The sequence below is a fragment of the Acomys minous genome, assembly GCF_964271855.1.
Source record: "Acomys minous genome assembly, chromosome: 6".
NCBI lineage: Eukaryota > Metazoa > Chordata > Mammalia > Rodentia > Muridae > Acomys > Acomys minous.
Genome location: NC_140487.1, coordinates 112178380 through 112194071, shown reverse-complemented (window position 1 = coordinate 112194071; position 15692 = coordinate 112178380). Strand labels below are relative to the sequence as shown.

Genomic DNA, 15692 nt, shown 5'->3' with positions numbered 1-15692 from the left:
GTGTAGGTGGTGTTGTGTTTTGACCGGGTGTTCTGGGATCCAAGCGTCAATTTGTTCGGGCACGTTGGTAGTACAACTGCTAGCAGGGGCGAGCTCTTCCTCTTCTGGAACCTATATAAAGGTAACTGCTGTTTTAATTTTTTCACACTTCTACAGAAACATACAGAATTAGGCGTATTGGACGTTTTCTCATATATATGCCTTACTTTTTTTCTCTTAATAGGCCAATCCTAAAAAATGCCTTCAGAGTGTTTTGAAGAAAGCATGTAAAAATCAAGAAACAGTATCCCTCATTCTGAGATTGTTAAATCCAGCTTGCCTTCAACCTTAGATCACTTCCCTAAAATATTTTTGTTCCTATCGCCCATCCTATTACTTTATAATTAACTAGATTGACTAGAGAGCTAAGTAAGCATATTTAATTCCCTCTTCCAAGAAGAGTGAAGAACAGGTGTTTCCTGTGCAGCAGTTGTAGACACTGCTTAGCAGCACAGGCATGTTTCTGACCCATTGTCACTCCATCCCTGGTGAAGAGGCCTTCATACACCAAGGGGGCACCATGCTTTTTCCCTGTTTCCGTCAAGGCCATCTGGTCCTCTCAGTGCAGCCTCATGGTATCTCCCACAGCCTTCCTTACCCACCATGTGGTCCTGTCACCTCCTGTAACAGTTGCTTCTGCTGATTGCTTTGTGTTTGTCGACAGCTTTGTATTGCTAAAGGGAAAGATAGATTTCTTACCAAGGCTTTACTGAGGCCCTCATGTAGCCGTTTTTGTTCTTCCCTGTCTATCCCCACTCACAGTTCTAGGAACTTACAACTGTTTTCAAACCCTGGGATTGATAAGGTTACTTTGTTGTTCGGAGCTTCTGTGTGTATTATTTTCACTGTCTTGTTCACTTTGCTCAGCCTTCACAGCTTGGCCTGAATGCATGTATATTTAGGGCACACATTCCTGTTGCCTAGAATCTGATTAAATCTATGTATTCTCTTTACTATGTCCTGTATTGTCATAGCTTTATAGTAGGCCATTATTCTGGGGCTCATGCAAGCTTCAAATGGATGAAGGTAGTAATAGGTATGAGTTAGGTAAGATATGTTTGCCATATTGCCGTGACCACCTGAAGTGGTTAGGACAAAAAATTCTATACCTAAATACAGAAACGTTCTGGAAATCAAAGGCAGTGAAGTGCCCATTTGGTCAATTTCTAGGGAAAGCTCAAACAGTAGCTTCTTTCCAGCTTTGTGTGGTACATGGCTCCTTGACTTTGTTCTCTTAATACTTTCAAGAAAAGTATAGGAAAACTCTGCAATTGTCCTTGTTCTTGTGTTTCCCCAGCTCCAATACTATTGGCCCTGGTGGCAGGAGAAGCTGCTGGCATCATGGAGAACATTAGTGACGATGTAATTGTTGGCCGGTGCCTGGCCATTCTCAAAGGGATTTTTGGTAGCAGTGCAGTACCACAGGTATGTGAGTGAGTGGATAAGCAGGGGCACAGCTTACAACTGAACTAGGGTTTGGCTTAGTTGCAGTTTGCACCTTAATTTCTTTATCAGGACATTCCATGGAGATATGTGCTGAGTTGACATGGATTTTAATATGTAAAACTAAAGCATTCAGAAGGCTCATAGTGAGAATTGCAGCTGCTAGCTGTGTTCCTTTTGTGAGATCATGTCACAAGTAACTTAATTCAGCGAATACACTGTGTAGCTAATTTTCCAGGCCAATTGCAATACTTTTAGCCTTTTGTAAGACTTAAGAAAGAAGAGTACGGTGGCGCGTGTCTTTAATCCCATCATTTGGGGAGGTAGAAGGATCTCTGAGTTTGAGGCCAGCCTGGTCTACAGCCAGAGTTGTTATACAGAGAAACCCTCCCTATCTTGAAAAAAAAAAAGGGCCCCCAAAAGGGGGGGTTGGGGTGAGGAGGAAGAGTTAAAGGTCAGGTGGTGCCTGTCAGATCCTCTTCCCTTTGCATGCCTCTTAAATGAGTCCTACCTACTTAGAGGTGATTTGTCCTGGTATCAGTAATGACTCACTCACGGTTTTTCCCGTATGTAGCCCAAGGAAACTGTGGTGTCTCGCTGGCGTGCTGATCCGTGGGCCCGGGGCTCCTACTCCTATGTGGCTGCAGGATCTTCTGGAAATGACTATGATTTAATGGCTCAGCCAATCACTCCTGGCCCCTCAATTCCAGGTGCCCCACAGGTGAGAAACCAGAAATCTGTGTCTGAGCCTGTTTAGTGATAAAGACCAGAAGCTCAGGGTAGAGTTGACACCGCTGGCTATTTCAGACTTCAGTCATCCCATCCTTAGATACTTTCAGAGTAAAGTACTATTTCTCATAGTTGGGCTTTGTAAATGTACCTAGCCTGGATTAGAAATGTCTAGAGAATGTATGCCAGCAATTTTTTCTTCTTGCTCCGTTTTTACCCCTTTAAAAAGTCATTTAAGAGTGGCTGCTATGCTGGGCGTGGTGGCGCACACCTTTAATCCCAGCACTCAGGAAGCAGAGGCAGGCGGATCGCTGTGAGTTCGAGGCCAGCCTGGTCTACAAAGTGAGTCCAGGATGGCCAAGGCTACACAGAGAAACTCTGTCTTGAAAAAACAAAACAAAACAAAACAAAAGAGTGGCTGCTATGGGGCTAGAGAGATGGCTCAGTGGTTAAGAGCACTGCCTGCTCTTCCAAAGGACCCAGGTTCAATTCCCAGCACCCACATGGCAGCTCACAACGGTCTGTAACTCCAAGATCTGACACTCTCGTACTAAGGCACATTAAAATTAAATATGAAAAAAAAAAAAGTGGCTGAGTTCAGTCCCCAGCACCTATAAATCCAGCAAGCTTCAGGGGATCTGACACCCTCTTCTACTCCCAAAGGCACATAAAATTTTTTTTAATTGTACCTAATTTTGGCTAGCTTGTAGGGTTGCAGGAGAGTCACTAGGGCTTTGTAGGGCCTGCTCAGGAGTTGTTCTTTATGTAGATTGTGCTAGACCTGTTCTAGAGTATTCTTCACTATCACAATCCCTAAGGCTTGGTGTCTCCTCTGAACCAGGAAGTCAAATACATTCCTGCCTAAGGCGGCTCAGAGTTTAGGATACCCTGTCAATCTTAGCCAACAGGTACTACGTGAAATAAAACTAGAATTTTGAGTTTTAATAAACTGATGAAGAGACTTTGGTAAACTGATAAACTAGAGGTGGAAGCAGACCAGCCTTCAAAAGTCAACAGGAATTTGGCAGTTCAAAACAATGAAGTTGTGTTTGCAACTTGATTTTTCTCTCTACCCCACCCCTAAAATAGCCAATCCCACGACTCTTCTTTGCTGGAGAACACACGATACGGAACTACCCAGCTACAGTCCATGGTGCTCTGCTGAGTGGGCTTCGGGAAGCAGGAAGGATTGCAGACCAGTTTTTGGGGGCCATGTACACTTTGCCTCGCCAGGCCACACCAGGTGTTCCTGCACAGCAGTCCCCAAGCATGTGAGACAGATAGTTCTGAAAAAAGAAGCCCAATGGACATGTCATCTGTCACGTGAGCAAGCTCTTCTAGCAATACTAGATCCTACCGAGCACTGTCATCGCCTGCTGGGGCTTAGTTTGACAGCAGAGGCTGGCTCCTTTGACAGCACAGAGAGGAACTTACTCTGTAAAAACTGAGACAAGCAAGTGCTGTGAGATATAACCTCTTAGTCTGTTGGTGTTTGGTTTTTTTTTTTTTTTAATATATTTTGAGAATAAAACTTTAAAAATAATTTTTATGAAGATTTATTTTTAATTATGTGTGTTTGTGTGTCTGCGTAGGTATATGCACTTACGTGGGTGCCCATGGACGCCAGAGGCATTGGATCTCCTAGAGCTGATCATGAAGCAAACTCAAGTCCTCTGCAAGAATAGTATATGTCTTTAACTACTATGCCTTTTCTCTCTAACCTCATATAAAATTAGTTTGATCTTTAAATTTTTTTATATACATAATATACAAGTGTTGCTCCTTTGGGAATGGAAATCTACCTTTGACAATAGAATATATATTTTCTCCACATCTGTGCAAGGCGGAAGTCATGTAAAGGACAAAGTTTGATCAGGTCCCAGGCTCTCCTACTGAGTTATGCTGCTGCTAGCTCTTTTTTTTTTTTTTTAAACTTTACTATTGGTGTTTGTCTTCCTGTATGTATGTGTACCATACACTATGAGCCTCCATTTGGTGCTAGAGACCAAACCTGGGTCTTCTCCAAGAGCTGCAAGTACTTCTTAACCATGAAACCATCTTTCCAGCCACATAACAAATGGGAGGTTCCAAGGGAATGTTTCTTTGTACTTTCCAGGTTTCATCTGTGTTGGCATACACCAGCTGGTAGCTGACCGTCTCTTCTATAAGGCTACTGTAATTGTACCTGGAGCCCAAATCTAATCTCCGCACCCCCAAAAATTCTATATAGTATCTCTGAGGTTCCCCACTGCTTTATGAGGCATTTTTGTATATATCCAGAATGGCCTTGAGCTCAAGATCGTTTTGCCTCAGTTTCCAGTGTACTAGGATTTTAGACTTGCACCACTACCTAGCTATGAGGAACTTTATACTGGGGTTTGGCTAGATGACGAAAATGGAGTGGGGCTTTTCCCCTAGTCTCACTGACAAGAGTCTTTGGAAAATGGTGTTAATGACAGGAAGGTGATTACACTTACACACACACACACACCAACTGAGGGGAGTTCACAAGGGTATCTGGTACAGTCAGTGGCTGCTGCTTTTAAGACAGGGCCTCAAGAGTGTGTGTAGCCCCGGCTGTTCTGAAACTCACAGAAAATCCTCCATTTGGGATTAAAAGGCATGTAATTTGAGAGAAATTATCTTTTACAACAGACAAGCCTAAAATGAAAATAGAACAAAGCTGCTAGTTTTTTGTGGGGTTTTGTTTGGTTTTTTTGAGACACGGTTTCTCTGTGTAGCCCCAGCCTCTCTTTGTAGACCAGGCTGTCCTCGAACTCACAGCGATCTACCAGCCTCCGAGTGCTGGGATTAAAGGTGTGTGCCACCACGCCTGGCTAAAACTGCTAGTTTAACTCTCTATTTTAACCTAAATTTGTGAAACTCCATACCAGCAGCACCAAACAACAGTTGTTTCCAGAAATGATGATACTGACAAAATATGCATCACTGACTCAAAGAAGTATATGGAAATAAGGGAGCTTTATTGGTTACAATATTGTGCTGCAGAGCCAACAGAGAGCATTACAGCCAAAGGAAACATGCAGACAGGCAGCTTCAACTGTACACATGCACCCAAGGAGCCCTGAGCCACTGCCTGCGGCTGTGCCCTGCTTTCCATAGGCAGGTTCTGGCCTCTCTGGTCCCGTGCTTGGAGCAGGAATGTAGAAGCTGCTGCACCTAGACTCCAAGGGGCGGAGGTGAAGCCAGAGCCACCTGCCTGGGCAAGTAGTGTGGACCAACAGAGCTGAGGCCCCCAGCAAAGGACCGATCATGCGTAAGTTTACTTAAGGGCTATCTATCTTCCTAGCCCTCTCAATCTTTAAAATACAAAAAATAGACTTTATTCTCTTAAAAATACATTCCATTCAATACATGTTCTGAGCTGTGAAGCAGCAGGAAAATAGGACCTCTTTCCTATGACCTTGGTTGAGGTGGTTGAGGAGAACCCTGTTCCCCTCTCAGGGTGTAAAAGGTAATCCCTAAAAAGCAGCTCTTACAAAGCAGTCTTTGTCAGAGAAGAAACCAAAGCCAACAGAGGCAGCCAGGGGCCCGCCTCTGCCTCCCTGTTCCTTTACTGACCCATTAAACCTAAACTAACACTGCCCAGGACAAGAAGTCCACTATTAATCTAGGCACCGGCCCCTGCCACATGAGAGGAATGACTGGTGTGCAAGCTTGCCTGCCTGTAGCCTTGGCCCCACACAAATAGCCTTTAAATCATACTGTGAACTGTTTCACTGCCACACAAACACAGCTGGGCTGGTACAGCTTTTCTTACCTGCTACCCTACAGCCCTTTCTGATTGTTTCAGTACCAGAGTGGCTGTTAACAGTGGCTAGTGGAAGACACCAGCTCCTGGCATTTAGCCAGCTCCATCCTCCAGCCAAGCAGTTCTAGGACCAGCTCTACTCAGAACTCTCACAGACAAATACCTGCTGGTTCAATTTAGCCATCTACCCAGACTGTAGAAGAGAAGCACTTGTCACAAAAAGTGGGTCTATTGGTGGGGACTAAGGGACTATTTGGCTTGATTAGACAACGGTTTGACCACCATTCTCCCTTCTATTTGGAGGCTTCCTCCAGCATCTGGCTTAAGCCCAAGGATTTTGTCTTGGTATTTTTAGAAGTAATGTGCCTTCCAACCTCAGAATCAGAGCCAGCCTAGCCATCCATATGTCATTTGCTTAGTATAAACGTCTGCAATGCTGAAGACATTTAAAAATAAAATCTACTTTATAGCGGTTCTACAAAGTGTGCAGATTAAAGAAACAAAATATCCTGAAACAATTGTTACAATCAAATGCTATTGCACTCAGATTTTTCAAAATGGCAGCCCACAGCTGTCCCTTTTCCACAGAACATTTCTGATAGCAGCAGGTGTTGGTGCTGCTAAAACTGTGGAAAGATCCAGACTTTGGCACCAGGAGCTACAGCACCAGAATCCAGGGCTCAACACCCAAAGACAAAAATTATTGGCAAAATCTTTTGAAGCAGGGCTTGGTGCCCCCTCACCCACACCTCCAGTTTCTGTCAGCAGAGAAGAGCCACAGACTTTACTTTATACTCTACAGTGGACCTCCCAGAGGTCTGTTTCCTTTGAACTCTCAGGGTTGCCAACTGGTACGGGGGGGGGGGGGGGGGGGCCGCGCTGGGGCAGGGAAAGGACTACAAGTGAGATGTTGGAGCCTTGAATGAATTTCTGGCCAGTGACCCCAAAGCAGCAGCAAGAACAGATCTTGAAAAACACTTAATCCTAGTTGTACATCAAGTTGGGATGTAGAGGCAAGACACATGGCAATGCCCTCAGGTTAGAAAAACTCCATTGAAACAGAAGTGCTAGCTAATTGTTCCTGTCCCTGGGTTGGGGGGGGGGGGGAGGAGACAAACATACAAAACACGGTAGATCTCCCCAAACCCTGGCAGGATGGTTGAGTCTGATGCAGACAAGGGCAGATGAGTGCCAGTGTGTGTGTGCTGAGTAAGGGTGGAGGGAGTCCTCCTGAGGATGTCCTGAGTCTTCCTGTCACCAGGAAATTCTCAAGAGAGGCACAGGAACAGGAATTAAACAGACTTGTATTACAGAAAGCACCTAGCTTGAAAGCCAGGAAAACCTGAGACCACCCACTCCAATCCCTTCACCTCAGACTGAAAACAGGTCTTACAGACTTCTCAGAGCGCATCCCCATGACAAAAAACATGAGAAAAGGAAAAATGAGAAGACAACTAAAGGCAGAAAGATACTTTCCAGACTCCTGTGGACACACCACCTTCTAAAAGCAAGAGTCAGCTCAATCCAATTGGTGAAACAAGTGTAGAACACCAAAGTTAAGGCCTTAGAGGTCATCCATTCCACAGAACTCATTCTGAGCTGGGAAACAGCAGTGGCAGAACACCTGCCTACCACACCAGGTCCTAGCTTTAATCCCCAGCATGCATTTGCATGTGACACATGTATGCCCACAACAAACAAACCAACATTTCATTTTAAAGACAGGAAAACGAGGCTCCAAGAAGACTGACTTGCCAAAGGTCACAGAGCAAGGGTTGACAAAGTGGGGAAAAGTGGCTTTCCAGACTCCTAGGTCTAGTGATAAGGCAATGACATCTACTTCACAAAGGTAGCCATGGAGGATCCCTTTGAACTGAAAGAATGCTTCAGAAAATTCAGCAACAAGCAAACAGTTCTTAACCTCCCCATGTGGTTGGTATAAGGGAATAAAAGTTTATTTATCTGCCTTCCTAAAAGGCTTAATGCACTTTGAACTGCATAAATCTGAGGCCCTCAACAGGCAGGTATTGGCTTTCCTCCGATGAAATCACTGAAATAATGGTCTGCTCATAGATGCCAAGGGCTTGCTTTGTGTGGGGCTGGTGCATCAGCAGTCAGCATGGTAAAGTGCGAAGCCTCCTCCACAGGGGATGGAGGAGGGAAGGGAGGGGACAGTCGGTCCATGGCTTTCATGGAGCTATTGCTTGTGGAGTGACTAAAGGAATTAATTTGTTCTTGTTTGCTTTTCCATTTGCTGGGCACTTCCTAGAAGGCAGAGTATGCTGGGTCAGCCAGCTCAGTCTAGGGAATTTCCCAAGACGAGAGTGATGAAGTGAGCTGAAGTTCCCAGCCCCCAGAAAGAGCAAAGGTGATGATGCCGGCTGCAGTGTTGGTGTCCAGGAAAGCAGGTGCCCAAGATCCATTTCTGATGCTTTTGGAAGGTGAGCTGGAGTAGGAGGACGGCGTCCTTCCATTGGGTATCATGCTCTGGCCCCAAGAAACTGGTTCGCTAAGTCAGGTCAGGGACGCTTCAGTGTAAGGGTGGTCCCATAAATACTCAGGGGCAGCAGCGCTGACTCTTTCTGTTTCCAAATTCTCAAGAACTCAGAGAGGAAGGAATGTAAGCCTCTTAGATGGAAATGATGGCTGATAACTCTTAATGTGCTCTCGGCAGCGGGTGAGGGGTCCTCTCAGGGCAAACATAGAGCAAACTGGATATGGTGAGGAGACAAATTGGCATCAACTACAGAGCAAAGGGGGCTGAAACCGCTCACCAAGGAGCAGAATTGAAAACTTTTGGCTACCTTTCTATGGTGGTGGGTTTCTGTAACTTCCCATTTGGGGGTCAGAGAGTGGTCCATGCTACCTTGGGGATAGAGATAGGAGAGGACTACTCATGCATCAGGGAAGGCTGGGCCTGAGTGACTGGTTTGTAGTCTGATCCTATCTGGACAACTGACAAAATTTACCTGAGCCACATCCTGGCTCTCTACAGTGTCCCAGCCGAGGCTTTTGTGTCTAGCTGGGTTAACTGGCCTTGGGTCCTTTGCAGGCCATGAATGGGGAGGAGCTGAGAAGCAGGAGGAGAGAAGAAACAGCAGACTTCACCTAGCTGGCTCAGTCTTCCTCAGCATAAGGCCTGGCTGGCTGTAGTCGCTCCTCAGTCCAGACTCGCTCAGGTGCTGGCAGCCCCTGCTTCCCAGTCAGTTCAGAATGCTCCAGGGCGTTGTGCACTCGCCTGCTGATAACAAATGTGCCATCTTCCCCTTCCTCCTGTGCCAATGAGTAACAAGTAAAAAGTGAGCTGCAAAGACAGTACAGGGAGGAATGAGACACCCTCACCTGCCACCCTGGGATGTTCTCCCACCTGGCATAGACACTACACTACCACATTACACAGTAAGTGCAGAGATATTTTTTGCGGGTGGGGTGTGGAGCAGAGTTGGTATAAAACCCCTGGAATAAAGAACTGAGGAGACCAACAGGCTCATAACTGAACAGAAGCCTGTTTATAGGCCAGAGCTTAGAACTGAAATATGGGAGCAGGACCACCAGGTGGCATGTGTGAAAGCCATTTCCTTGCTGCATGGCAGGAGTATGCTGAAGAGAAAGTTAGGCAGCTCTCTATTTCTTACATAGGATCTATGAAAAAGCCACATGCCTTCCCTCATACCATTCTGTCCCATGGCTTGTCCGTGCCCTGGAAATTGAGATAGCCAAATCTTCAGGACCCCAGCTATCCATCTTTCTCCCCATCCTTGGAATTTTGCCTTGCCAATAGTCTTTATCAAAGAACGAGTATGTGCAGAAAAGGCAGGTGACTGGGGTAGAGTGGCACTGGATCACAGAGGAATCTTAGGATCCAATCTGAGCTCATCTCGATGACCTTCAATAAGGCATTTTGTCTGACCTTAATCTTTACTATTCACATGTGAAAAGTGAGGCTAGCGCTGTTCACAGGGTTTAAGGGACACTGGATAAAGCCAAAGAGTTAAGTCCCCAAAAGATTTAACAGGCTTGTCCAGTTAAACCAGGCACCTGCCAGACAAACAAAACAAAACTAGTGTGGGCTGGAGAGACGGCTCAGTGAGCTTCTAGAAGATCTGGGTTTGATTCCTAGCACCCACATGGCAGCTCACAACCACCTAAAACTCCAGTCCCAGGGGAACTAAAAACTAACTCTCCTGGCCTCGGTTGCTACCAGGCATACACACTTGGCACACAGTCATACATGTAAACAAAACACCCAAACACACTAAATAAATAAAATTTAATGTGAATTTTTAAGAGGTAATAGTGTGTGTAGAGAACTCCTGGGCCTTTACCAGACTGTGACTCTGGTTTTCAAGTCAGTTGTTTCTGGATTCATCTGTTCTTTACTATTCTCAGACAGAATACAATGGGTTAGGGCTATCTGGGACAAAAGAAAGTGACACTTAGGTGTAAATCTTATAAAGTAGGCCCAAGTCAGCCCTCACTCTCCCCTATCTGTTAGCTGTCCACAGAGACCTCCTGACCAACTGAGGAATCAGGGCAGGGAAGAACCTGTTCACTGCCATCCTACAGGCACCCAAGAGCTTCCTGCTTTGGAAATCTCAAGCAAACTAGGGAACAAATGCCATTTTCTGTTTGCCTCCCCTTCCATGTGAGAGCAAAATAGAGAAGACAAACTAGATGAGGGGTTCTGGAGGTCATGTTGCTTTCTGCCAACCCTACCCAAGATTCAGTATTTCCCAGCCTTGTGGGGGTCCCTACATTCTGGGCAGAACAAATCAAGGCTCAGGGAAATAGAAGAAGTAAAGTGAGACTCACCATGTTTGCTGAGTGGTTCCAGGAGGCAGCAGTGATGGTATCTCCTATCCGATTCCTCCGGGTGAGTACCTCTGATGCAGTGAGGCTACTTTGGGTCCTTCTTGAGGAGAGCTCAGGAGCATCCCCTGAATTTCCTACCTTTCGAGTACCCTGTTCAGAAGGGTGGGACCTGGGCTGTTCAAGTTCTAAGAAGTCTGTGGAAGACCTCTGTGTGTAGGCATTGGTAGTTTCCATGTTTCTACCTATTCGACCTGGGGAGTCTTCTGAACATTTCAAGTCTCGTTTACTCTTCCAGGCATTCCGCACAGTGACGTGTCTGGTATCTGAAGAGCCCACCTCTGAAGAGGCACTGTGACTTTTCCACCTGATTGTCTCCGCTGGCGGGGCATGACTATTCTTCTCCACAGAATCTGATGGCTTGATTAGAATGCTGCTCCTAGAGACTACTGTCTCTGGTCTACTCTTTGGAGACCCGTCTCCCATTCTTTCAGCTTCTGTGAGCTGTAAGGTGATGTCATGTTTATGAATAGAGAGCTCAAGAGGGGAACTGACATGGTTGCTAACCGGTGTGAGCTCTGGGGGGCCCACCTGGATGTTGCTGGTGGATGTATGCCTCTCTCTTGAGGCCTCCCCTGGGATGGCTCTAGGGCCACTGTTGTCAGAGGGGTAGATGGTGATACTGCTTGTCACTTTGCTTGTCACCGGTTTAGAAGTAGATCTCTGCTTCTCCAATACAACCTCAGTTCCAGACCCACCCATGATTTTTTTCACATCCTTATCAATGATAACGGGTTTTATAATTGCTCTAGACCGCAGGGCCTCTCTGGGGCTAAAGGGCCTTTGGCTTTTCACCCCAGCACCATTGGCATCTGGGAATTCTACAGCATTGGGAGAAGCTTTCACAGATTCATTTTCAATTGTAGCATTTTTATCATTTTCATATAGGGCAGTTCTAGGTCCCCCTCGGGACTTAACCTTTTCTCTGGAGTTTGGCTGGAGTTTGGGCTCTGGCTCTGGAGTGATAGTTGTGTTCACCAACTTGGCAGTAACAAGAGATTCTATGTCCAGGTCATCATCTGAGTCTGGCTTCTCTCTGCCACTGGATTTGATGACTCGGCACCTCAGGGCTTCATGCTGACTGCTGTCTTCCATCACAACAGCTACAGACTGATCAATTCCTTCTTTATTTGGTGATGAAAAGCCCTGAAGAATATTTTCTTGGCTTCTTGAGCTGTAAGGATATTTTGATAAAATAGGAGCTTTAGAATTTGAAAAATTGGCATCAGCTTCTAGGCCATTAGCAGCCTTTTTGCCCTTAGAAAGCCCCTCGGAGGAGGCTCTTCGAGATGATGATGGAGCCCCAGTGGCTTTAGAACACCCAGACTCTGCAGACTGAGTTACTTGACTTCCATTGCCAGGAATCTGTCCTCTCTTGCCATAGTGGGCCTCAGAGGACAGATCAGAAGCCTTACCGCCTTTCCCCATTGTGTCATTGGAAACAGAGCCATGGGCGGAGTCGCTGTATGTTCGCGTTGTCTTCTCTACTTTTCCCTTAAGTCCACTCTCAGTGCCCGGCTTGGGAGTTCCCTTCCAAGCTTTAGTGTGCTCCTGGGCAGCAGGAGGGTACCGGCTAAGCACGGATGGCTGCTCCCTACCCCTTTTCCCTTCACTCTGAGAGGACCCAGGTGCAAATCGGTCTTCAGTTCTCTTTGTCTCCTGAGTCCCACTTTCTGCACCCACCCCCAGGTTGGATGCTTTTGCTGCCCTTCTGTTTGTGAAAATGGGAGATGCTTGCTTGTTGCTTAGAGAATAGTTTTCATTATTGAGAGCAAACTCCCTGTTCCGTAACCTTTCCCGCTTATGTTGAGGAGACAGTTCCCGGGATGTGTGCTTGGACAGAGATGCCTCAACCCCATGGCCTTTTAGCTTAGTCCTCTCCTGCCTGCCTCTGCCCAATAGGAAAGCATCTTCCACTTCTATGTCCCCGTTTCCTAACTCTTTCTGTTTCTTGACTTGCAGCTTTACCTCTTCTAGCTGGCTAGCTAAAGTTCTGTTTTTATTCAGTTCAGTTAGGTAATTATCCTGAAGGTCATTGTTTTTAGCCCTCATTTTCTTAAGCTCCTCTTCCAAAGATTCAAAATGTTTGATTTGTGTCTTAAGTTTCTCAATCTCTTGGTTAAGGTCTTTCACTTTGTTGTCCTCTTGATTACGGTTCTTTTCATTTTCTGATTTGTCTCTGGTTTCATTCCCAACCTGCTTTAGGTAATCCAGGCTGCCCTTCCTTCTTGATTCTTTGGATGGCAGTGTAGAGGATATGCCGTCCTCAATCCGCAAGTCATTCCTTTCCAGAAAAGTGGAAGCATTCCTCACATGATCTCGGTTCATTTTCTTGTTCTCCTCCAGTCTTTGAGTAAGCTCTTTTATTAATTTCTCATTTTCTTTCTCCTTTTCATTCAAGTATTTTCTCTCATTTACAAAGCTCAGGGTTAATGACTTTAGCTTTTCTAATTCTGACACTAAACTCTGCTCAGTTTTATCCAAGCGGTCTTCTGAAGACTCTAGTTCTTTCACTTTGACTCTGAGCATTTCCAACTCAGAGGAGATTTTCTTGGTGAGATTTCTCTCTTCATTCAGGCTCAAACAAAGCTGGGAACATTCGTTCTTGCTCCTGCTCAAGGCCTCCTCCAGCTTCTCTAAATCAGCCATTCGCTTCTGTAGCCGCTCAATCTCAGATTTTAGCTCTCGAGTAAGGTTTTCCTCCTCTTCAAGTTTCTCCTTCATCATATGACACAGGTCCTCTGCTCTCTTGATTTCCTCATCTTTACCTTCAATCTTCAGTACCCGCTGGCGTAGCACCTCAATCTCAGGCAGCATGCTGGAGTTGCTGCCCTCTGCCTGGATCACCTTGTCCTGGAGGTCCAGGAGCTCATCCTCAGCTTTCTGGAGGTTTTTTGTGGCTTCCTCCAACTCATCAAGGCGGCGGCTCAGGCTCTGTAACTTAAACCGCAGGTGACGACTGGAGGCGGCATCCTTGTAGCTAGCAAATTCTGCCATGTCTACAGCCAGCCAAGGGGAGCTGCTAGAGGCATCCAACCGCACCGGAGAAACTGGTTACCTTTCTCTTGGCATCCACAACCTTCTTTGGCAACTGAAGACCATTATCAGTCTACAGAATGAAAGCGGAAAGCATGTCAGCAAATAAAAGCCTGCATGTTAGCTTGACTGTAAGAACGCCAACCTGAAGTCCTTACACAGAAGACATAGCAGTTACTCAAAACTGTAATGGATCAACTTGAGTAAACCTGTAAAACAAACCTCTGTTCTTTGTGGCTGGCAATGAACCTTAGTTCTCTGCACTGGCAGAGAAGTGCAGGAAACGCCAATTCTCATGGCAGAGTACAAGAACATCTACCATGCACGCAATCTCTACCCTTTCTGTCGTCGTTTTAAAATACAGCCTGCCTTTCTTCCTGAGCTGTAAAATGAACACAGTCCTCTCTCCCCAGTCAGTGTCCTCATCAGAACATGGTGAGCTGTTGGTAACAACACACTAAATAATCCTGAAGTGGGGGGAGGGGAAGGAAGAGCGGGTGTACAGACCAAAGGAGGGAAGAATATCTGACACAAGTTGGTGAAAGAACCTTCTGCCCCAAACAGAATAAAGTTAAATCTACTCCCAGACACAAGTTATACAGAAACACACACAATTTATAAAAGTAACAGGTTTTAAAAAGTTGTCTCAATCCATTTGGCTGTTCTAGCAAAAGATCTGACACTGGATCATTTAAAAAGACAAGATGAGGTTCTGAAAGCTGGAAAATGCACACAAAGGCCACCAGCAGGTTCTTCTATAACAGGTATGGGCCTTAAATCTTTGTACTTGAATGGTGGTAGGGACAAAAAAAGTGGCAGGCCTAATCACCTCTTAAAAACCCCACCTTTTAATTATATTGGGGAGGGTTAAGTTTTGTGGGACACAAAAACATTCAAATCATAGCAACAATCTTTAAAGAAACAACAACTGACCTTTAACTGAGTGCCAAGTAGAAGACAAAAGACATGGCAATGTTTAAGTAAACTGTCAAACTAGTTTTGTACCCCCTAAAGTACCAAACATAATGGGCTTAACCTAATGAACTCATGAGTACTTTCGTGAACTGGGCACAGGCTTGTGCACAGCATGTGCTAACACCAGCAGAAGACACATTCTTAAGTTCAAATTCAAGGCTATATATAACACAGTTGTGATGGCTGTGTTAACTGTCAGCCAGGCAGAACCCAGGGTCACCTGGGAGATGGGGGCGGTAGCTTGGGGTAGGGGAGTTGATTGTGTTAACTGCTGCCTGGTATGCATGGCCCCTTTCTTGGCAAGGACCCTGTGCTAATAAATGGTGAGCAGCAGTGTGCATCCATTGCTCTCTCTGTCCCTGACTGTGGATGTGACAGAGCCAGCTGCTTTGATGCCTGCCACCCTGATGGACTGTGCTCAAGTTAAGCCGAAACAAACCCTTTCTCCCTTCACCTTAACAATTCTAAGTGAAACCTTAAATTAGTCCATAAAGGAATCAAGTAAATCAGCAACTGGAAATATATAAGTATTTTGAAATGAAGAAAAATACAACTTAATAAAATTTGTAGGATAAACTCAGAACAGCACAAGAGGAGGTGGCAAGATTTTAAGAACCAGAGGAGTGGAGGTTTGCGTCTACATATGACAGGGACTGCATCCATGAAATCTTAACAGTGAGGGAGCCTAAACAAGACCTGAACAATGATACCATCAGATGACATCCCAACATAGTTGGAGGAAAGTCTCACAGTGGGGGGTGGGGGGTGGGGGGGGAATAGAGAAACACTAATGAAGAGGCCATGAATTTCAAGGGGTAAGGGATAACAT

General features: G+C 45.6%; 2 protein-coding genes across 5 annotated transcripts in view; one reads left to right on the top strand and one right to left on the bottom strand.

Annotated features, from left to right (window-relative positions):
• The window catches only part of KDM1A (lysine demethylase 1A), a 55108-nt gene extending 51148 nt beyond the window's left edge, over positions 1 to 3960 (top strand). For 2 of the 3 annotated variants that reach the window (XM_084788288.1, XM_084788286.1), the window contains 4 exons: positions 7 to 121; positions 1337 to 1464; positions 2057 to 2203; positions 3301 to 3754. In XM_084788288.1, coding sequence (XP_084644414.1) covers positions 7 to 121; positions 1337 to 1464; positions 2057 to 2203; positions 3301 to 3486 — 576 coding nt within the window. In that variant the 3' untranslated portion in view covers positions 3487 to 3754. Of the gene's footprint in view, positions 1 to 6; positions 122 to 1336; positions 1465 to 2056; positions 2204 to 3300; positions 3755 to 3803 lie in introns of those variants that run through there. The other variant, XM_084788287.1, reaches the window with a different exon arrangement.
• A 1214-nt stretch (positions 3961 to 5174) lies between these two features.
• The window catches only part of LUZP1 (leucine zipper protein 1), a 67897-nt gene continuing 57379 nt past the window's right edge, over positions 5175 to 15692 (bottom strand). For both annotated transcript variants that reach the window (XM_084788267.1, XM_084788266.1), the window contains 2 exons: positions 10796 to 13961; positions 5175 to 9256 (listed from right to left, as the gene is read on the bottom strand). In XM_084788267.1, coding sequence (XP_084644393.1) covers positions 9101 to 9256; positions 10796 to 13849 — 3210 coding nt within the window. In that variant the 5' untranslated portion in view covers positions 13850 to 13961 and the 3' untranslated portion in view covers positions 5175 to 9100. The remainder of the gene's footprint in view (positions 9257 to 10795; positions 13962 to 15692) is intronic.